This window comes from Pan paniscus, chromosome 2 (genome assembly GCF_029289425.2).
Source record: "Pan paniscus chromosome 2, NHGRI_mPanPan1-v2.0_pri, whole genome shotgun sequence".
NCBI classification, from domain to species: domain Eukaryota; kingdom Metazoa; phylum Chordata; class Mammalia; order Primates; family Hominidae; genus Pan; species Pan paniscus.
This window is the reverse complement of record NC_085926.1, coordinates 85,094,572-85,117,628: the sequence shown is the minus strand read 5'-3', so window position 1 is coordinate 85,117,628 and position 23,057 is coordinate 85,094,572. Positions and strand designations below refer to the sequence as shown.

General features: G+C 35.9%; 1 protein-coding gene across 4 annotated transcripts in view; it reads right to left on the bottom strand.

The window, feature by feature from the left end:
* The window catches only part of CADM2 (cell adhesion molecule 2), a 1,116,707-nt gene extending 1,095,958 nt beyond the window's left edge, over window positions 1-20,749 (bottom strand). For 2 of the 4 annotated variants that reach the window (XM_063602855.1, XM_057301833.2), the window contains exon 1: window positions 20,625-20,749. In XM_063602855.1, coding sequence (XP_063458925.1) covers window positions 20,625-20,685 — 61 coding nt within the window. In that variant the 5' untranslated portion in view covers window positions 20,686-20,749. The remainder of the gene's footprint in view (window positions 1-20,624) is intronic. The other 2 variants (XM_034956947.4, XM_008956860.4) reach the window with 1 other exon arrangement.
* Between the last annotated feature and the right edge of the window lie 2,308 nt (window positions 20,750-23,057).

The window sequence follows — 23,057 nt, the reverse complement described above, 5'->3', positions numbered from 1 at the left end:
AAAAAAAGAATGTTCTCTGCAGCTGCAGCTGACTTTCTGGCAGACTCGAAAGCAACTGTGTTGGCAGCTAAGCCAGGCATCTGGGGCTGTCGGTGAATTAGTCTGAGGACTGACCTTCTAGAATGCCTATAAACACTATGCATTAGCTTTGCTCCATAATGAGGGGAATTTAACTCTTTGTATGATTATGATCAAGGTTATTATGAAATCCACTCTAAATTAATCAATAAAACCTTTATTGAATGAAATACTTACAAAGGAAATAATAGGTCTTTGGCTTTCTTAACACAAATTCTATTTAATAAAAGTGAAATTTTGGATTAGTTACATGTGCAAATTGGTTTCATGACGTTCTATCTCGTGATTTGAAGTCCTTCAGTTCTCTTACTTTATCTTGAAGACAGCACACTTTTAATTATTCCAAGAAAGATGGAAAAATTAATCTATCCTTTTAGACATCAAAAAAAGCATTTCACCACGTTTAATTTTATAGCCTAGGAGTCCTGCCTGGAAATTATTTCTTAATAAAAATATAAGGGACTCTTAGAGTAGTTGAAGAACACCTTTTTTTTTTTAGTCTCTATGAATATATAAAAAAAAGTTTATAATACTTAGTGTAAAATAATCTTCATTTATTGAAGTTTATTCCTGGAATCATCTATTTCTCTCCCCCTTAAGGCCGACAGTTTTTAATAATTTAAGATTTTTCTTAGAAGAAGTGTTTTACAAAATTGAGTATTTCTTCAAAGATACCTCTTCTAGTTACTCAATAACTCTAGTTATCCTCTATTTATAGAGAATAATGTAAAAAGTCAGAAATGCAATGAAGTATGTACACAGGCACACACATTTTTTAAACAAATGGAATCATGTAACAATAAGATTTATTGATTTATATACTTAGATATCAGTAAGTATGCCAATATATAAATATACACATTAATAAATATACACGTTTCCTCCATTTTACAAGCAGCAAACCTATTTTTAAAGCACATGAAAGAATTGTGCATCAGTAGAATTTTACAAACACCACTAGTGATAAATTTCATCATTATATAACACTTTTGTCAGATTAAAACTTTTTCATCTAATGACAAAGACATAATCATATTCTAACCTTTGCAAAGCATATCCATTTATTTAATTTTAGCTGCTGAATTGGAGTCAGTCTTCAAGGTGAAAAGGGACCTTGGAGATGATCCAAGCCTAACACCCTCTGAGTAACTGACCTCTAGAGAGATGAGCTGTTTCCCCGGGTGATGGGGGGAGCTAATGGCACAGCCACAATCAGAACTTTAATTCTTGATGCCCTATCTTTTGTACTTTCCATTTACACAATGCTTCCTCTGAAATAAGATTTAAATAGGGTTGAAATGAGATCATGTTTAAATCTAAAGTGCCACAGAAGTGATTTTTAAAGTTACATCCAATTTTGCTAGAACATATTTCTTATGTAAAATTTCCCCTATGGCCTATTATGATGTTTGGTTTTATTGTTTTCATATAATTCAGTTATAATTCCATGACTTTAAATTTCTGATAAAAAAGAACACACATGCTGAACTCCTAGCAATGTTAAGCAATAAAACGGGAAATACATTTAGACTCAGAAAAGTCTTCTTATGGCATTTCAGCTAGTAAATTCCTCCGCTCTGTTTTCCCTTTTATTGTTTTAAATGAACACTGGTATTGTGCTTTAAGTCTTATGCCATAAACAAATAAACACAATTACAAATGTTTTTCAAGTAATAAATAATATATTGTGAAATATGGAAAATGATGTGTCTGAGAATGGGCTTAACTCAATCATTACTAATATTAAGTAGGTCCATTTTAAATACACGTGTTAATTTGGTTTCTGTTCACTGTAGGAAGCTGCTCAAAATGTAAAGAATATTACTTTAAAAATAACACAAGATAATTATATTTACTCATGCAATAAAAACTTATTGAACAACTGTGTGCCAGAAAATATTCTAGAAGTGGAAGATTAAAACAGTAAAAGATAACTCTGCATTCACAGAGCTTATCAACTAGTAAAGAAAAGACAGAAAACATACACGTTAACAAGAAAGAAATACATAATTCCTGATAGTGACACAAATATTTTAAATAATGTCAAGGAAGTACTTTAGATTATTAGCACATTTATATTAATTTCTTAATGTTTAGATGAGCAAGTACACCTTTATCATTTCTAAAAATTTGCCATCTCTAATTTACTCTATGTATTTTGTATGTTTATGTGAAAGGAGAAGACAAACTTTTTGCAAATGCCTTTATTCTCCTTCAAAAGTCTTTATTTTTAAACTTTTGCATAAGGAAGACGGTTCCCCCAGAATGTCAGGTTTTCCCCAAATTTAAAGATCTTAGTTTAAAGCAAGCAATGTTCCCTTTGAAACACCTGCTGATTGACACCTTAGGAATTAAACGTAGACACTGCTTTTGTTAAGTGTTGTTTTCTGTTGACGTCAATATTGCATGAAAACAAATCAACGATGAAACCATTGCTCTCTGTTTTTAAGAACTATTCTGTTGTGGTATTCTTCCAGTTTTATATCTGAGCATATGTAGCCAATAATAAAATACTTTTGAAAATCTGAAAATTTGTAAACTGCAAAGCTATAATAAGAGGAGTATCTGAGATTCACCTACAAAACAAAAGCATGTCCTAATTATTGCATCCCATCACCTCCACTCATATTAATGCCACCATAGACAGACTAAAGTATTAATTTTAAGAAAAAAATGTATCTTTTCACAAAGTCAACTAGAAACTTCTCAGTTTAAGTTGTATGTGAGAATATATTAAGTTTGTGGTAAGATAGATTCCCCAAAGATTATCGTTTTATTTCTGGTCATATGTGCTTATCATTTAGACCTACCTCCTAATTGTGTTAGGCTTCTTCATTATCAGTGCTCTTCCAAGAAATCAGGTGCTGGACATGCTGCACCAAATATCATCCTAAGTTCTTATCTAGTTATATGTAAATCTCTTTCACCATGTGCAATGATGTCAGTACCCACTGGGTCCATCAAACCTTGATTTGCTGATATCAGCTATAAATCTGTATCAATTCTTCATTGGAGATTCTGATTTCTTTCAGTATAATAAAGAAATATATACTTAAAGGCGCTAAAGATCTATATCCATCATTTTTATTATCCTATTGCTTTTATTCTCTTGACCAGCATAGTCTATTTTCTGGCATTTTCACCTATTCTGCTATCTGACTCTGATTTCAAAAGAAATCCAGAAATCCCTTACTTACTGTTGTCTTTGTTCATGGTGAATTTGTTGTTATTTAGTCTATCTTTTACAGTAAAAAACACCTTTAGATCTGTGAGATATAAATCTTTGATGATTGATAAAATGTGGCAAGATGAAAAAAGTCTTCTACAGAAGTTTCCAAGGGTGCATTTGAAAAGATAAGATGATATGCCAGAGTAATCTGTTTGCAGCCACTGATTACTAATAGTCAGTGGCTATGCTACATTGCCTAGGATTAATTTTCATCAAAGATAATTATTAAGAAAGCCTCTTCTTATTTGGATAAAAGTTCTCAAAGAAATAATGACCAAAGGATATTATAAAAATGTATAGAGCATTTCGCTATGAACTGTAGAGCCTCAATCCAAGGAGAAACATACTGGAAGAGATGTGTTTAGTGTCTAACTTTACTTCTAAGACAAGTAATCACCAGATTATCACCAAATGTAAGTGGTTTTTATTGTATTTCTGATACTTAATAAAATAACCAAGAGATTTCTATATTTCTATATTTTTGAAGGAAAAATACTTTTGAAATATATTGGTTTATGATGGATTTTTCACTAAATACTATGCTTTATTTAATTTATTTAAAGTATGACATATTTGAAAAATAGGTATTGGTCTGATAGTCTTATTTAACTTTCTATAATATAAATATAGTATCAAATATTTTAAATTTAAATACTTTCTAATTTCTTGTTGGTATCTCTACCAAAATGTCAACTTTCAAAAAATGAATCAAACACGGAATGGTTTCTGAACATGTAGATATGACAAATTCACAAATACCTTTCATAATTTCTTTATCTGGTTCACCCTTTATTCCCATAACATAGTAACTAAAAGCTAGAAAGTATTATAATACAAATAATTACTCCCCAAGACATACTTTTTATATAATCTTAAATATTTTATCTATTTACCATTAGGTTTCTTCATAATTTAAGGTTATGGTGGCATAAAATGGGAATTACCCAATTCTCCTTAGGAAAACTTTCATTCAATAGAAAATGAAGGCATCCTTGTGAATAAACAATCCCAGTTCTTTTAAGCAGATCCCCCATTCTAAACTCTTATAATACTTTTGATTTTCATTTTGTTTGGGGAGGCCAGACAAGAGCACAGAGGTCTAGCAGTGCATTCACTTATGCTTATTAGTTTAGAAGATGTTCATCTCAGAGATTATCTCTCTACATTGTAAGATGACATCCTGTGGAAGCATTTTGAAATTCTGTATTGATTCTGTCTTCCACAGATAAAAGACTTGCAAAATAACAGAAAACACAAAGAGTTTTCTCTATAATGTTGAGTTTCCTACTAGGGTAAAACTTAAAGTTTTTATGATCTAAGTAGCAGCAAGGGGGATTTATTATGTGAGAAATAAAGGATATAAATTACCTTTCCCCACTCAAAATGATAGGTATGCAAAATTACAATTCTACAAGGAGGTATTTGGTTAAAACTCTTAGAGTAACTTCATTACTTTATATCCGGGTTTTCATTAGAAAATATATAATATATGCTTCAGAGATGGCATTACAAAATCCTTAAGAAACGTAACTTACAATTGCTTATACAGTACATCGGATGATTTTTGATGAAAAAAATGCAATCCCTTATAAGTTTTCTCTTATTTGCCTTTCCAAAATGTAAAGGTATCTGAAAGAAGCTATAATTATTACCAATAAAATATACCACAGAGATACCAGTGTACTAAATATAGATGGAGAGTGAAATAACTTTGTTTGTTTGTTGTTTACTTATTTTGTTTTAAATAACTGTTTTATTTTCGACTATCAGGTAGCACCAAGATTACGGGAAGGCACAATTATCTTAATAACATCTTGAAACTTGAAAAGATTAACAGACAGCCTAATTGAGGTCACTTTTCTTGAAAGGGAGGTAAATTAGGCAAACAAAATTTCCTTTCAAGAGAAAGCTTTCTCTTTTCTTTTGTTTAAAAACTTAATGCAATTAGTAATATTTCAAATAATGGTTAGAAATAAATGCTTTTTCTTGAGATCACATATTTGCAGCATTTTACACTCAATCAACCCAAACTGTACAAAAATGTTACCATTTTAACTTCTGACTCTAATAATAATCAAAGATTTGGTAAATAAAAAGCCAACTATGAGGTTTTAAAAAACATAATAAAAAATTTGAAGATATCAGAATGTAATATATTGTCTTAAATGTTACAGAAATGAGGTAAGTAATAAAGTGTGATATATCTTGCTTCTTAGGAAGGTTTTTATCTACTGTACAAAAATACTGCTGAAAACAATGATACAAAATCAATATAAACTTAGTTGGTTAGTAAAAAATAATACCACTAGGAAACCAAAGCTATGCCTTACTTAATGCACTTCTTGTATGAGAGTATTTAATGAACAGAACAGGACCAAAGAAGTCACTAAGACACAAAGATGACAGAACAGCACCACCTAGTTCCCTTTATAAAAGTTTCCAAACATGTATGCATCTCTGACTTAGGAAAACTTAATATATTTCAAAATAAATCATTTAATATAAAACTATACTCTAGCCATTTATCACCTGCAAGACTGCATTTACTTGAATTAAAGTTTCTTTTAAAACCAAAAGAAAGTAAAATTAAAATTAATGGGTAAGCACAGGTTTTTCTAACTGTGGATTGTATTACTGTGTATAATCCAAATAAGTAAGTCCCTAAACTGAACTATTATAAATGCTAGACCACCATCATTATGATTTCCAAAGTATATATATATACATATAATTACAGAGTTCGCTTATCTATTTTAACATGTATATCATCCATTCCAGAGATATTACTAGCCAATAAATAGTAATATTCAAAAATACCATACAATCTGTTAGAAATGTGGTATCATTCCCATCTTGGGATCATCAAAGTTAAATATTAAAGGAAGTAAAACATGATGCCAAGAATATTTGTAGCCTGTTCATATGATGTGTGTTTCTCTCCAATGTTTTAAATAATTGTATAAAAATTCATTTTATTTTTAAACTTCTTAAATGATATCCCCATGTATTCTTCAGCTTTGTTGACCAGGTGGTTAATATTTCAAACATATTGAATAAAAGTTTAAGGAACAACATTTAACTGACACTTTCAAAAAGCCAAATAATGTTAGTATAGGTTTTAACCAAGCATGATGCATTGTAATATAAGCAAGGTGGGAGTTTTAATATATATGACACAGTGTAAGGAGCATTGTTTCCAGATAGGACACTTTAAAAATGTTTTCCCTGAGGCATCAGCGGCTCTTTAAATGAATGTTGCTGGTAACATCAGAATTGCTCAAGCAGAACTCTAGGTCTAAAAAAACTAATTATTGTTGCTTGTTACATAGTTCCTTCTCACAGACCTCTTCTCCCCTACATTCCCTCTGCTGACCTGGTCACCCACTGTTCTGGACCACTGAGTCTTTATGAAATTAAATGAATCATCCTCTCGAACAAATCAGTTAGAATAGAGCATTCTTGAATATTTCTTTTTCACTTGTCAGGTTCTTTCAAGTTGTATTAACAATAATAAAAATAAAGAAACTGGCATCATACTGAGAACGTTTTCAGGATAAACGACTGGAGGAAATGAGAGCTCTTTAATCTAACCTTAAATTTAAAAAAACGTGTTAAAAGCCCAGTGAGGTTTACAGCATTGTTGTAAAGCAGTGATTTCACATCCTCATTGATATATCTGCATTCTGTTGCTGTTGAAAGATATTACTATAAAAATAAAATGTCTAATTTTGATTCAGAAAGGCATTACAGGCTGGGCACAGTGGCTCATGCCTGTAATCCCAGCACTTTGGGAGGCCGAGGTTGGCGGATCACCTGAGGCCAGGAGTTCGAGACCAGCATCACCAACATGAATAAATGCTGTCTCTACTAAAAATAGAAAATTTAGCCGGCGTGGTGGCACGTGCCTGTAGTCTCAGCTACATGGGAGGCTGAGGCATGGAATTGCTTGAACCTGGGAGGCGGAAGTTGCAGTGAGCCAGGATCATGCCACTGCACTCTAGCCTGGGTGACAGAGCAAGACTCTGATTCAAAAAATAATAATAGTAATAAAAGAAAGAAAGAAAGATAGAAACTAAGAAAGGAATTACGTATTTTGATTTGTTTATTATGTGGCCAACACTAGACTGTAAACTCCATAAGGGCAGAGACTCTTTCCATCTTGTTCATTTATACATCCAGCATTTTACAACACTGCCTTCAAATAGGTATTTGTTGATAAATGAATCAACGAATGAATAAGTTATGCTTCAGAAAACCAAAGGCTATGAAGAATAAAATGACCACAGAAAATTTTTAATGTACATGAAATGCACAGAAATATGAAATCAAACTCAAAATTGAAAAACCTTATCCAGTCCACTTCCTAATAATAAAAATGACAAAGGAATCAATTTCCTAATTTATAGAATTGATCTATGGATGTGATTTTGTGAGAAAAGTATGTATGGCTCAAACTCAGGCCAATGGCTACAAAATTAATTTATAAACTTCATTGACAGAGAAAGAAAAGCTCTGAAATTTACAGAGGCACATATATCACAATAAAAAATCTGTTTACATATGTAAAATCCTTAAGCACTAAACAATGCATAGATGGATATAAAAAGTTAAATTTTAGGAAATGCTATTTTAAGAGCATGCAGTTAATGTTATACTATGTTATAAAACATCTTTAGGTGGAAAGGAAAAAGAAAAATGCCATCTCTGCAGTTTGCAATCATCCATAAGTTCCTTCTACAATACATCACCAAAGAATGAATGTGGTTCCAACCACTCAGTCTATAGCTGAAAAAACTAAGCTACAAGAGAAGTAACTTGCTCAAGGCCAGTGAGACCGTGACACGGCTTGCCTGAGAACTTAGGTCTCTTGCTTCCCACCATCATGTCTTACTGCTGTAAGGCACTTCCAAAATCAAAGTTTTAATTAGTCCATTGATAGCTCCTCCCTTTACAGCATAAAGAACCCTCACTACAAAATAAAAGACCTGCACCAGACCAATCTCACTACCACTTCCACACGAACCACAATTTGACCATGTCTGCTGCTTGTGTTCCACTCCATTCCTCCTATTACCAATCCACCTCTATACTCCATCATGGTATGGCTAGGTGATGAGAATTTCCTGGGAGAAAATATCCCTAATGCCTGATCGAATTTACTTTTACCTTATAGTTAGTCCATCATTAAATGATAAGAAATATTAATCTCCCCAGTCTGTCCATACCCATCAAGCATATTTGTTTTATTAAAACATGTACTCTTATGCTGTTGTATCTTTCAGGGATAATATGTTCTGCTTTGTTGATAGTCTATACTTGCACAGTCAATAAAATTGGGTAAAGCGAGATAAAGTTTAAAATAAATTAGTGACTTCCACCAGACCTCTATAATACTATGCAGTTCTTATCTCTCTAGAATACTTTTATTATAGCATTGTAAATTTCATGGAAATGAAATGATATGGAGAAATGGAGTTACTAAATGGTAACACCATTAGTTTTACCTCATCCCTAGCATTTCTATGTTGATAAAAAAGCAAGCCAATGAACATGAAACTATCCTGTATAAATTTTACTTGATTTTTAAAAATATGTTTGTAAATGTTATTGAACATACAACTTCTTTTTCATGTTACTTATCATGAAATCTTTCCGTAAAATCAATACTTTTTGTGCAATAGTCTTTCTATAAAATCAGTACTTTTAGTGTAATATTTGTTTGCTAAATATTATGGATATTGTCTTTAATTTTGTGCCTCTGGACAAGAATGTTGGTCTGAAATGCTTTAGCATGTAAAGTAACAGGTAAAGGTGTTTCTTTCCTATAACAAACTGAAATTCAATTTTAAGTGAACCATTACGACTAAAAGTCTTGAAAATAGGAAGGTATAGCTTTTCCTCACAGTTCCAATTTCAGATATTATGTGGCTACACACAAAAAAATTAAAATATGTCATATTTAACCATAGGTTATAGGAATATCCTCAATATAATGAATAAATTCAGTAACATATTAAAATGTTTCACTGAAACAGTGAAATAGTCAACAAAAATTGCCTCCAACAAAAATTGCAACAAAAACTACCTTCCCTTTAATTCACTAGTCTCTGAAAAGTTGATGAGCAGGGGCCAAACAGAAGCCATGTTAGAGAAGGTTTATTCTGCAACTGTAGCATCATACAGACATGGTTTAACATAAAGCAAGACTAGGTGCTAATAGAAGCTATGAGAGAATATAATTCTTAATACCAACTGTATAAAGCGGCAAGAACCCTTAATAAATTTTGCTAGTTTATCTTCATTTGACATTTATTTACAGAATATATATTTCTCTATGAGGATGATAGAGTGATTTCCGCACCTGGCATTCAGGTAAATCTTAAGCTAGTCTAGTTAATAATATCTTTTCAAATGCTAAGAGTCATGAAACAGTCAAAAATCCACAAGACATCAGGGAAATTGATTTTTTAAATGTGAAGAAAAACTATATGACTTTTAAGAAAAGTCGCATTTCACTGGGACTTTTTAGAAAAAGTATTCTTAAAACACTTTATGTGAAAATATAGTCACTACAAATTGTAGAGTCTTTTCTCCCTTGGTTTCGAGTTTCCAGTACCTGTACTTATATTTTCTTTAAAAGGCAGATAATATTTCCATCCTACCTCTATCTTTCAAATGCAAAAAAAAAAAATCAAATTCAATCACAGCATATATGTGTCATCAACTGCCTAAGTATAAATAACTAAGCATTAAAAACACAAATAGACTAACATTTAGAATTTTTAAAGGGCCTTTTAAATAATACTGACAGAATCTCTTCCAGTTAACTGAGAAGAATGCACCCTGAATCTTTACTTCAGGGACTAATCAGAGAACCTCTACTCTCTAGCTTAGCAGTAAAAAAAAAAAAAAAAAAAAAAAAAAAAGCAGGTCAGTCCACACATAATCTGGTGGATCAAGGTCAGCTTGTAATTCCTCTTTGCTTATACATTTATCCGGAAATGCCAGCTACTCAAAGTAGAACAAGAAGATAATGTGGCTTCACGTTTAACCAAAGTCATCATCAGGAATATTTTTGAAGCTAGAAATAAAATCTTTAGAAAGTAGATTAAAGATAAGGGGTTAAATACCCAAAGATATCGGGAAGATTCAAATAAATGTTTACAGTGCAAATTTGAATTGACTACCCTGACTGAAAGCAATTAATTCATATTTTTGTTAAGTACACCATTATTTAGTATTATTTTTGTTTCTTGGGGTGCATTTCTGTCTTCTTCCTGTGTATTACATATAAATGAAAAGTCACTGCAAATATTTATTCTATTTGGAGTACTGTATTGGCATTTTGGCAGTTATAATGTAAATACTTAAATATTATCTAGATCCAATTAAAGAGTTGTGTCAAGATTAAATCTTTTAGAAGAAAACTAATCAATCAGTGGAATGAAAACATTAAAAAAAAGGATAGACCAGACATTCGATTAGTCAAAATATTATAATAATAATATATGAAGTTTTATATAGATCACAGAATAGACAAAATCAAATGCTCAGTTCTCTCATGAAATAAGAACACATAAATGCTTAAAATAATCAATAGAGGGCAGATGGCATTCTTTTGTCTACTAAAACTAAAACTATAGCTTCAAAAATTATGCTATTGTGTAAAATAATCAAACAAAAATTGTCAAAACATATTTATTATATCAGCTTATAAAACGCTTTTTATTGCCATAAGCATAAATAAAAGAATAAAAGACACAAGTTGCAGTTACAAATTAAACCACCATTTTCTTATGACATAAGACACAAAGGAAGACATGTAAGTCAAAGGGTACAATTAAGACAAATGCACTCTCATACTCATGTAATATAAGAAAGTATCCCCCTTGTAAGTGATAACACATACAAAACAAGCCAATTCTTATAGCAATCTCTCCACAATTGAAGTCTCTTTAAGAAAAAGATGTCTGTCTCTCTCTGTTGAGTTCAGCGTCTCTCTATACTTCCACCAGTATTCAAATTGCATCCAAATTAAAACCTGAAAATAAAATGTCTCAAATTTGGCAATGCACTGATATTTGGCAGTCCATAAAGATTGCAGGCAATTAATACTGCTTAAATATCTACAGCCTCACACAAAAACCAGCAAAACTTCAATATCCCACCATAGCAAGATGTGTTAATGGGCTAGTTAAGGAATAGAGTATTGACTTAGGAACAATTTCTGATTCTTCTTTTTGTTTGGGAAAGTAAAAGGAACAATCCCTATTCAGGGTAGGGGATACACATTTTCACTCATTATTTTATTTCAATCCTAGAGCAGTATCTGTTATTTAGAAATAACAGATACTGTATTATGTATCACAATGGTGAATTTAATTCTGCCTTGGCAGGATAACTAGTAAGTGCAGAATGTGAGTAACAGCTTGCTATATTGGAGTCATAGATATATAATTGCCTTCAGAAACATCCTTCTCTGAATACCACCTACACATTAATACATGACAGTGAACTTACAGCCAGACCCCTGTTCTATCCCACATGATCCCTGAAAAGGCTTTGAAATGAGGACACGTGCATAATTAAGGCACATTGAATATCACAGAACATGTAACAAACTAGAGTATTATGAATCCTTAGGGGAACCTCATAGAACTAATACATTTTCTAAAGAAAGCTGCACATGAGTAAAGGGAGACTAAAATGCTAATTACATCCTCTCAGTGGAAGCTATAGAAAAGTTGATTCTTGAATCCTGAAGTTGGACATAGAATGGAACATTTGTATACAGAAGGGCTGGAGAGGGAAAAAAAGAACTTGACATAAAAGCCCTTGAATAGATGATTTACACAATTCATGAGAAAATAAATGAAGCAAAATAAAAATATAACAGTGGGAGAATTCCAAACCTCCTGAAAGGGTTAAGTATGAGAACTGATTTCGTATTAGAAAGGGATTATGTAACAACAGAGGGAAATACTCAGCCTAGCATATGCTAATTTAGGCAGCTTTGCCAGGCGTTTCTCTGTGTGTTTGGCTGGCTGACTCACATTCCTTTCCCCTTCTTTTTGCCATTTTTATTAAGAGACTACGGAATGGAGCTTTCAAAAAAATGCAATAATAACAATAACAAAAACAAGTCAATACACATTGTACATGTTTTATCCTTGCTAAAACGCTGGGGTGTGCTCCTTGGGGGTTGAAAGGAAAAACACCCAATCTGTACATATTCTGTACATATCCTTTAGCAAAACACTTCTTTATTCTTCATTCCCCATTAATTTATTTTAATGGATCTTTCAAGTCAGTAGCATGGGCAGGGAATGGGAGGGATATTATATTCCTGGAGAGTATAAAGGAAGCCGAGTTACTATTCGGACTTCAGCACATAAAATAGAGAGCAGTAAAGAAATGGCAGTTAAATAAAAAGCTTACTATATATTTTTCTTTGCTTTTACATATAAATATTCTAATTCATAATACATTATTTCTCATTTAAACTTAAGCCTACAACTCCAGATTGAAAAACAAGAGATGTAAAAGGTATCAGAATGAACAGAAGTTATGAATGTCATGGACACTTTTCCCCATGGGGGATATAGGAGAAGCTAATATAAAATAAGAATTTATTAAGAACATTAGGACTTTTTTTACACACTATAAATTTTAGGCCTTGATGTTTAAATAAGCATTATGGAAGGCACCTGCATTTTAAAATACAAACAATTTTAGCCTAAAAGTAAAAATATTTCTTTACAATAATAAATTAATTGGCTTTATAAATTACAGCAAATCAATATAACAGCTATACACTTAGCAGTCGGCAGCATATCTTTGTCAGGAAAGGTACGTTCTCATTCTGTTCTCAAGGACAACTTTAGATAAGCAATGTATCCTTACTGTAAATTAACCATCATAAAATATATAAAATTTTTAGAAACTCAATTTGACTTTTTAAAGGACTTTGTTTTCTTATAATGTGAAATTATTTGCACTATTTGATCACATTTAGCTTTGAGATTTTTTTTTCTGAAAGCAAAAGTATGCTTATTTTTATTTTCTAAGCAATGCCTAATGACATCAGTATTTAACCCCTGGAAAAACTCCTTAACTATGACTAGACAGGGACTTCCTCTTCAACAATGAAATGGCTGAAAGATAATTTAAATATTCAAGTGAAAATGATTTGCTGACTCAGAAAGAGTTATTTCCAAAGTTGAACAATGACTGTGTTAATATTCACTTCAAAGACCTCTAAAATATAATGTGAATAGTTAATGGCCCCCTCTCTCTATGGCAGATCTTACTAACTTAGCTCTGTATCTATTCAAGTAGTAATAAGTTCTTATCACTCAGTTTCACAAGCACAAAGATAGATGCAGAATACTCAACCCTATTGTTATTTCATAAATTGTAAGACTTGTGTGTGTGTTTTAAGTGGAAGTCTTGTTAATCGTTGTTGCAGCCTGAGAAAATTTACTTAAAAAAAAATAAAATTCTTAACCTTAATTGAAAGAGTAAAAGAACACAATGAGTAAAAACAAAACAAACTCTTAACTTTTCCATCATTCTATTATACATCCCTGAAAGCCCTAAACTCTAATTACAAAATTAATAAAGATGTTCTTCAGTCTTAAAAATAATGACATACTTAAATGTGTATATATGTGCATATATATAAATAAGTGACTGTGGAATATTTCCATACTCAATAATTACATCTCTGATTTTGACATTAATATTTAACCGATCCCTACTTAAGCAGAATATTTACTTCACTAATTTTTAAATAGGCTGCATGCTTCTAAGATGAAAACGGTTTTGTATATGCTTAAGGAAATCCACTGAACACATTAACAGGACCAACTGGGCTCACTACTTAGTAAAAATCAGTATGTATAACATGTTCAGTTTTTTGTTCTGTGGCAAATGGAATCAAAATATACAAAGCTACGTTAGTTCCTTTTATCTGATAGGGTTTAATGCTATAACAATGGGTTTATAACTCTTACATTTTTAGAGAACATATCAGATGACTTTGCCTATGTGATAAATAATATTGTGCAGATAGGAAACATTCTCTATTGATGTGACATAACACAAATTATACTTGACAACACTAAATAAACTGAAGAGACACTGAACAGTTAACTCCTATTTTGTAAAGAAACTGCTATATTTTCATAGTACAGGAAATGCTCTAATAAGAATGAGATTAAAGGACTAACTCCTTACTCACTGAAGGAAGAACTGGATAACAGAATGCTTCCCAGCCCAACAGTTATTAAGTCCAACACACGTAAAAAATAGCATGGAAATCCTATTTTAATTTTGCTATTCATCTTCATTAAACTGACCTATGTTCCCGATAGTTTGGAAGAAAATTAAATGTTCACCATTCATTGGATGAAAGTGTTGATAGTTTTAGTAGGATTTATTTATTCATCTCTAAACAAAATATATGTTCTCTCTTTTGCTTTGTCATAACCTCATGTGATTACAAATACTCTGGATCATTTCTGGTTATAAAAAGCTAAAGGATGTTTTATGTCCACTACAAGCTATGAAAAAGACTTCCCATTTCACTCTCATGCCACATGACTGCTTTCCTGTGAGTTTGCGGCCTCTGCAGAGCACATTAGGCCTGAGATGCCATTTGCATCATCACACAGCAGGGGGCTTCAGCTGCCACAGCTCTAGGTTAATCCTCACCCACCTCTTTACACAAGGAATTTGCAGAAGATGCCTTTCTTGATACTACAGAATTGCACTCCAAAAATGCTTGACATTTTCAAATAAAATGTTGGCAATGAACGTGTCCTTTTAAATACTTTAGGTTAAATCAGTAAATTTAAATTATGTCCTTCATTTTTTATGAAATTAGTTTATGATCTAATCTAATGTAAAGTATCTGGGGTTTTTAATCAAGGAAAAGAAAAAAATGGTAGGAAAAATGTTAAAAATGACTGATCAGATTGAATTCACTTAAAGATGTATATTAAGAACTATTTATGTGATACTTTAGGATAACTTTCATAAACCAATATAGCTTACAAAATGTCAAAATTAACTCTTATGTGACTTGACAAAGTATGAGTGCTTTCATATTATGAAAAGAAGAGACCATTTAATCCCATCACAAGTAATTAGGACATACCTATTATTCAATCCAACATGACTGTTTATGCATCTACTAAAATGAGGATAAGAAAATTGCATAGCTATGTAAGGCTCAGAGCTTGCCCTCAGGAAGCTTAAGTATAATAATTGTTGGGCACTAGAACTGTTTTAAGAGAGTAAATCAGACCAATATCTGCCAATTCAACAAAGGGCTTTTGACTTCAGTTTTGAGTCGGCCTCCTTAGTTTGTGATTTTCCTTCTCTCTACTTCCTCAATCTATTCAGCTAGCTGCTACAGAATAGGTGACTTAGCCAATGGGTTTAATACAGTCTAATAAAATGAGGATTATTTCTCAATAAATATCATAGAGCACTTGTCAGCAAGATCAAATAAAACATCCATATGACATTAGGTCTATATTTGATTATTAATGTACCCCCAAATCCTTCATAGTAAATAAGGCTTACTTGTCTCAATCATTGATATACCACAGACTACTTAAGGAGAAAATTTATGTCATTTGGTGTTGATTCCAGGCCACTTTCAAATGCATGCTTAGGATGTCTTCCAACATTTTTGCACTTCCATTTTGCTCTTTTAAGTGATTTAAGTATTTTTTTCTTTAAGAAAAATGACATTCTACCACTATTTAATTGTGTGACAAATAGTTTTCAAATGTCTTATCTTCTAATGAAGGACACAAGAACAGATCATCTCAGTTGATACTTAGCTTTGTCATATTATGTTCCCAGAATTCTAATAGTTATAGAAATGGGAAAAAGACAATGAAGTAAGCTTCCACATCTTGATATAAAACTAGTCTAGAAACTCCTTATATTTGCAAAGATTTTCTTAATTACCAATTGTCTGATGTTTGACTACTTAAGCCACAGTTATTGCATTTAAGTATATAGGCTCCACTTTCCAAAGTTTATGTTAATCAAAAAAGGGAGTGAGAAAACTGTATTTCAAGAACCGCATTTGGCATAAGAAATGAGCTTGCCAAGACTAAAGTTAATACATGTAAAGGTAAAATAGTTGGAAAGATATGCTTTTAGGAAGCGTAAGTATTTCATTAAGTGTATATAAGATGTATTATAATGTGCTTTCTAAAAATGTAAGATGAGGTTCATGACAGATACTGAGGCAAGTATTATGTAAGTCCAATGAGATTTAATTTGAATGTATATTCAAATTAAATTGTGCTTGTGTTATATTTTTACTAAATGTAACAAATAATTTACCAGAATATACCACGGCAAAAAACAAACAAACAAACAAACAAAAAACCCTAAAGCCCCAGTATCTGTCTTGGAGGTGCTTTTTTATACGACTAATTCCAAAAAGTAAACACAGTTCTCAACAAAATGAGGTCTTGTATGCATGTATGCATGATTATTTCTTGTTATATTTTGCCCTTGTTTCTTTTTTGCCCTTTCCAGAATTGTTTCCTGTGCTACCCAGGGCATTCTCTCCATCTTTGCAGTGCCCCCTCAGGCATGGAAAGGGATAAGGTTTCAGCAAGGGTTAGCAATTGAACTGGATCTACTGTATAGCCAAGAGAGGACTTAGTTACAGGTGGCAAGCTTTTGCAATCCTTGCAAAGAAATTCATTTCTGTAATGTGTCCCTTGCGCTTACTCCAGATTTTCCTCTTTCTATGATGAGGGAAAATAAGAAAAGACACATTGTAACTGAACACTAAATGAAATTTTGCTATTTAAGTAGCCTACATTCCAAGTTATACTTTGGCCAAACAAATGTTTAGCCAAAAGCATATGTTTATTCCCTATCTATTATTCATTTCCTAAAGACACGATGAGGATGAGGACAAACTGGCAGATGTTATAGAATTAAGTAAGCCTTTTAAAAAAAACTCATTTTATCATTGACTAGATTCTCACCACTGGCTTATCACTCCACATATTAACAAGCCAGAAAATTGATTTTGCTTCCCAGAAAAAAAGGTAAAAAATATAGGTGATAATATAAAATACAGTCAGTTAAAACACAGAAACATGGAGAAGATATGTTCAAATGAGTCTTCTTGTCTTTAATAATGATACTGAAAGAAAGAGAATAGTAATACATGGGATAAACTGATTAGTATTACTTAAGTGAATATCACTATAGTGCTGATAAAGCTAAAAAAAAGAAGCTATTGACTGACTATAGTATTTGCCTAGTCATAACTACTAGCAGGCAGGGCAGACTCCCTCTAGCCAAAATCAGTCGCTCACTAGTTCCCCCGCCACCCTTTTCTCCCCGCACATAGAAAGACCCGCTAAGTATTTAATCTACGTCCAGAAAATAAAGCCTTCATTTTACAACCTAACCAAGTCCTAATAAAACAGTAGGGTAGGGGAGGAAACATAAATCTGAACCCCGAAACAATGTTTTCAGCCAAGCCTAAGACAAGGAAGGCATGAGCAATTTGTTGGAGCAAAAACTGACAATATCAACAAACTATGATGTGTCTGTGGAGCAGTGTTTGATGAATAAATGTGAGGCAGCCATAAACATGAGAAGACAATCCAGTGGTGCTTTGTGCCCCCTCCTCTTTCTTTCTTTCTTTTTTTTTTTAAATCCTCGTATCTCTTTTAGTGTATTCATATGGCCTGATCTAAGATGCTCCTAAGTCCACAGACATGGATGGACTTGTGCTCTTTCCCTGGTTGCTGTATAGAACCTTTATTTATTTATTTATTTATTGGACCTAATGCTGGTGTTGCTGCTGGTTGCAGTGGTGCATTTTCTCGGCTATACTCACACCCCTTCCCCGCACCCCCCGCTCCCCAGTCTGCTGTGAAAAGCAGCACTGTCTTAATCATTGGTTTACATACTCAATAAAAGAGACTCATGCCTGAATGCTGCTGATGGAATCTCTCCGGGTAGAGAAAGAGTAAATCCTCCTCCAGGCTGAGAGAGAGGCACCAGCAAACAGTTATTTCGCACTGCATTGAATAGACAATTCACAGGGAAATGTTGAAGGAAGAGAGGAGGCGACCCCAAGTGCAGTCCATGGCCCACATGCTCTATAATAAATAATTTCGCAGCAGCCCAGCAGTGTGTGCATTGACCGGCCGGGGCCAGCACACACAGATTGGCAGGGAAAATACATCTAGCGGTGTCGAATTTTCATTGCAATCACCAAATTAACTGATTCCCCCACATCACACTCCCCCAACACGGCACACGCCGGCGCGCGCGCGCGCACACACACACACATACACACACACACAGCAGAGCTGAGAAATGCAAGTTACTGAGAGGTGAAGTAGGGTCTCTGTGAGATTGTCTCAGCGCGGATTAAAAACCTAAGTAACGTGTCAGACACCCGGGTTACTTGTGTGAGGATGGGGGTGTGAACGGTGAGAAATGGGACTCGGCGGCGTACGCAGGGAGAATGTGCTGTCTGCCTTCACGGAGATTCTGGCACACATGACATATCTGAAATTTACACCCAACGTAAAATACACAAAAGTACCACCAAAATTTTCTACACAAGATCTCTACAAGGTCAGTTAGTTAATTCAGGAAAATTCTGCCCACCGCCTCTTTTTTCACACTCATAAATATGCATAAATAAAATTCGGTCCCCAGTCTATATCCCGGAGGAGGGCAGGAGAGAGGATGCATTCCAAGAACTTGCTGAAAGATGGTTCATTGACCTCATTTAAATCCTCCAAAGGCCGACTGGGTTTTGCACGCCAGTGAGTCTACGTGTGTCTTACTTTCAGATCCCTTTTACCCAGGGAAAAATTAATTTGATCAACTTACCTTTCCTGCAAATACCCAAATAATGACAGAAGGGTTAGAGGCAGGCAAAGAAAAAAAATCTAGTCACCTAGCTTAAAAAATATTCTATCAGTCATCATTTCACATCCATCCTTGCTATATCTCACACTCAAGCCACATCCCTATACTATTCTCTTCAAAGCAACAATCTTCCGCCTTACAGCCCCTGCCCACCCAGCCCTAGCACGCCGCCCCTGCCTCCTCCACCACCCAAAGTGTCCTCATGCACTCCTGTACTATGCATTGCCATTTACTTCATAATCAGCATCGTCCTCCCATTCCACACAGCCCCCTCACTCCCTCCTCCAAAAAAGAGGGTCTGGAGAAAAGTGAACCCAGATTCCTTAGCCATCCGGCATCCAAACCCAGTGATTTGCATAATAACAGCGTTTTGTGCGGTTTCCCTCCACTGCTGCGGTCGCAGAGGTTCTTACATTTCACGTGAAAGGATAATATTAATTACGGAAAGAAGCGGCAGAGAGAGGATGGAGAGGTAGGAAATCTAAGTGAAAATATCTTAGCAGTAAAGTAACTGCTAGGGAGCATATATTTCTTTGGTTAAAAAAAAAAAAGAAACGACACAGACTGAATAATAAAAAGTCAATGTGTTGATAAAGTGGGTTTGGGTCTTTTAATTTTTTTTTTGCCTTTTCTCCCCTTTCTTAAATTCTTGGTTTATTTATTCATTCATTCATTTTTTTCTTTTTTCTTATTCTTTTTCCTTTCTTTTTCTTTTCTTTTCTTTTTTTTTCTTTAAATCCCAGACAGAGTCCCCTCTCTCTTCCTAGGTAAATGACACGTCTCACAACACATTCCCCCCCCCCCCCGGGGATGTTATTGCAATGCACACGGTGCTGCCGCTGCTGCTGTTATCGCCCGTCTTGGTAGCTCGCTCCCAGGCTCTCACACACTTTTTAAAGACACACGGATATGATGATGGTGGGAAGAGGGGGAAAAGAAAAGGCGACCTGAAAAGGGGGAGGTTAAAGAGATGACAAGAGATGGAGAGGGTCGCTCAAGAGCGTGATGTGGGAGGTGGCTGGTGGGGGTTGTCGGGAGGGTGGAATGTTCAGAGAGGCACAAGTTGCCAGCCAAAAGGCGTGGGAGGGGGATGCTGGCGGGAATGGAGTGAGATGAAGGAAGCTCAGGTGAATGCGAAGGCAAAAGGTGCCGCGTAAGGGGCTGACTGTTGGGAAGGCAGGGCTGAGCCAGTGTTAGAAATTCGAGGGGCTGGTGCAAACTGCCACTGCCCCCTGCCGCACCAGAGAGTAGGGGGAGGGGGTGGAAATCGCTGGGGACAGGCGGACTGGGAGGGGAGAGTGGAAATATGGGGTGGAATGGGGAAGATGGGGAATGGGCGAGAAGTTGATGTTCCCTGCGCCGGGGCGGGGATTACCTTGTAGCAGGAGCCCGCAGACACTGTAGAAGCGGAGAACGGCGCTGCGTTTCCAAATCATGGTCCCTTCTCTAAAGGGCTGGGGAAGGAACGAGGGGGCAAGTAGATGCTGGTGAGCGGGGCACGAGAGTGCAGGGCTCCGCTGTTGTCCTCCTCCCGGCGCCTGCCGGACCCACCGTCCCCACCGCTGCGGTGTTCGAACCCGCGGACTCGGATCGGCGGCAGCAGAAGCGGCAGCGGCAAAGCACCCGCAGAATGGGGTATCGCGAAATAGTTTCTTCTCCTCCTCCTCCTGCTGGTGGTGCAGCCGCGACAGCCCGTCTTCCAGGCAGGGGTTTGGAGCTTGCCTTCCTCTCGGCGCGCACAGCAAGTCCCAGAGCCCGCCGGGGCTGCCCGAGCAGGTGATGCAGGGATGCCGGGGTGTCGGAGAAGGTGCGGGCGAGGGCTGCAAGGAGTGGGTAGGTCACGGAGGGGAAGGACTGGGGGAGAGGGGGAGCAAGCAAGCAGCACTGCCGCTCGCGCCCGGGGTGTCTCGGGGTCCTGGGAGGGGAGGTAGAAGCAGTGGAAGCAGCGCTAGTGGCGGTAGCAGCGGCAGCGGCGGCGGCAGTGGCGGCTCCCGGATGCTCCGGCTGCAGCGGCGGCTGTGGCGGCAGCGGCAGCGGCGACGGCGGCAGCTCTACGAAGCACCAGACACAAGGGCAAGCTCAGAGCGGCGGAGGCCCCGCCCCCACCCTGGCCAGGGACAGACACCGCCCCCCGGCCAATGGAAACACCCCCGCCCACCAGGTCTGGCCAATGAGAGAAGGGGATGGGTGGAGACAAGCGCCGGGAAAAACAAACAGGCTTCTCAAGGACCCTTCGGGCAGGAAGAACTGAAGCCCCCATTCAGCACCCCTGGCGGATCTTACCTCTTTAGAGATGTCTCGCCCGAACTTGCAGGCGAGACAACTGCCTTCATTAATCAGCGCTTTGCACTCAGGAAGGGTTCAGCCAATCGCCACCGCGAGGGGGCGGGGTTAGCCGTGTCCCCAGCATGTTCTGGAATTCGTGGTGCCTGGGCCAGGTCCTGGGTGCGAGGTTCTTCTGCGCATTTGGACTCCTAGAGCAGATGGTGGCTGCGCCTGCCCACTCACCAGCTGCAGTAGCAATCTCTGACGATTCCAGCAGCAAAAGGGAAAGATTGCAGAGGGCGTGGGAGAGGCTAAGTATAGGGAGTGGAACACCTACCTGCCTACAAGAACTTGTGGTGCAAAAAAGGAAAAACAAGTGGAGGAAATAATTTTGTTGTTGTTGTTCAGAGGTTTTACTTAGTCTAGGTATAAATCTCAGTAGAGCTTGGTGAGTAGCAGTGCTGGCACTGGCATCAGGCAGCCTTTGGTTCAAATAGCATAGCTGTCGCTTCTTGTTTTATAATATTTGATGATTTACTTGAACGTTTAAGTCTAAAGCCTCCTCAACTGCAAAACCAGGATAATAGTACTTAACTTTAAGAGTTGTAAGGATTAAGTGAGAAAGCAATCATGTTAGCCTAAGTCCATGCAATGCGTACATACTTTAAAAATGGTGACTCTAGCTGTTTATTGGGATTTTTCTAATTCTGGATAGCAGGAAATCTTAGGCAAGCCTCTTTAAAATGTTTTAACAATAGCCTTACGAGGGGAGAGAGGCAGAAGTGCACTTTTTTAATGGACCTAACCAAAAGGAGTCACAGAAACTCAGGAAGCTGGAAAGAACCACCTCTATAAATCAACACCCTGAAATGTGTCCTTTAGAAGAGGAGACATAAATGAGCAAGACATAAATGAATCAGAAGTTGTGTTTCTAAATGAGCTTAATTCCCAGGTTTTCCCTATGACCAGTTTTTAATTGGACCAAATTGGCAGATGATGGACTGGTTCAGTAGTGTTAAATCAGTCACACCATAAATAAAGTCGGCTTTGTTTGAAAGACTACACAATAGAAACCTGCAAGCAAGAAGACAGAGGGAAAGATGAGAGGCAAGATCAATATTGATGCCCTTCACTCTTTCCCATTTGTTGCTTACTTTGCCACAACCTTTTGCAAATTCAACCCTTGGCTTTTAACTAATGACCCATTCATTTCTCTGCCCACCTTTCTCCCCAGGTTCTCAAAATTAAGGAACAAAATGTCCATAATAAAACTGCAAGCACATTCTTGAAGAAAGATGTGTGAATACCTGTGTTATTGTAGGAGATAGTTGCCTACTGTGAGTTTTAGCTGTTAGGAAAGTCAGTCAGTGAGTCCACAGATACTGCTATCATTTAACCTATTGTGAGGATCAAAAGGTGAAATTCTAATCATTATTGACTCACGCTTAGGTTTTGTGTCAGGGAGAATATAACAAATGGAAATGCCAAAGAAGTTAGGATTTGTTTATTGAAATGGTAGTCGGAGTTTCTGGGTTCTAGTGCA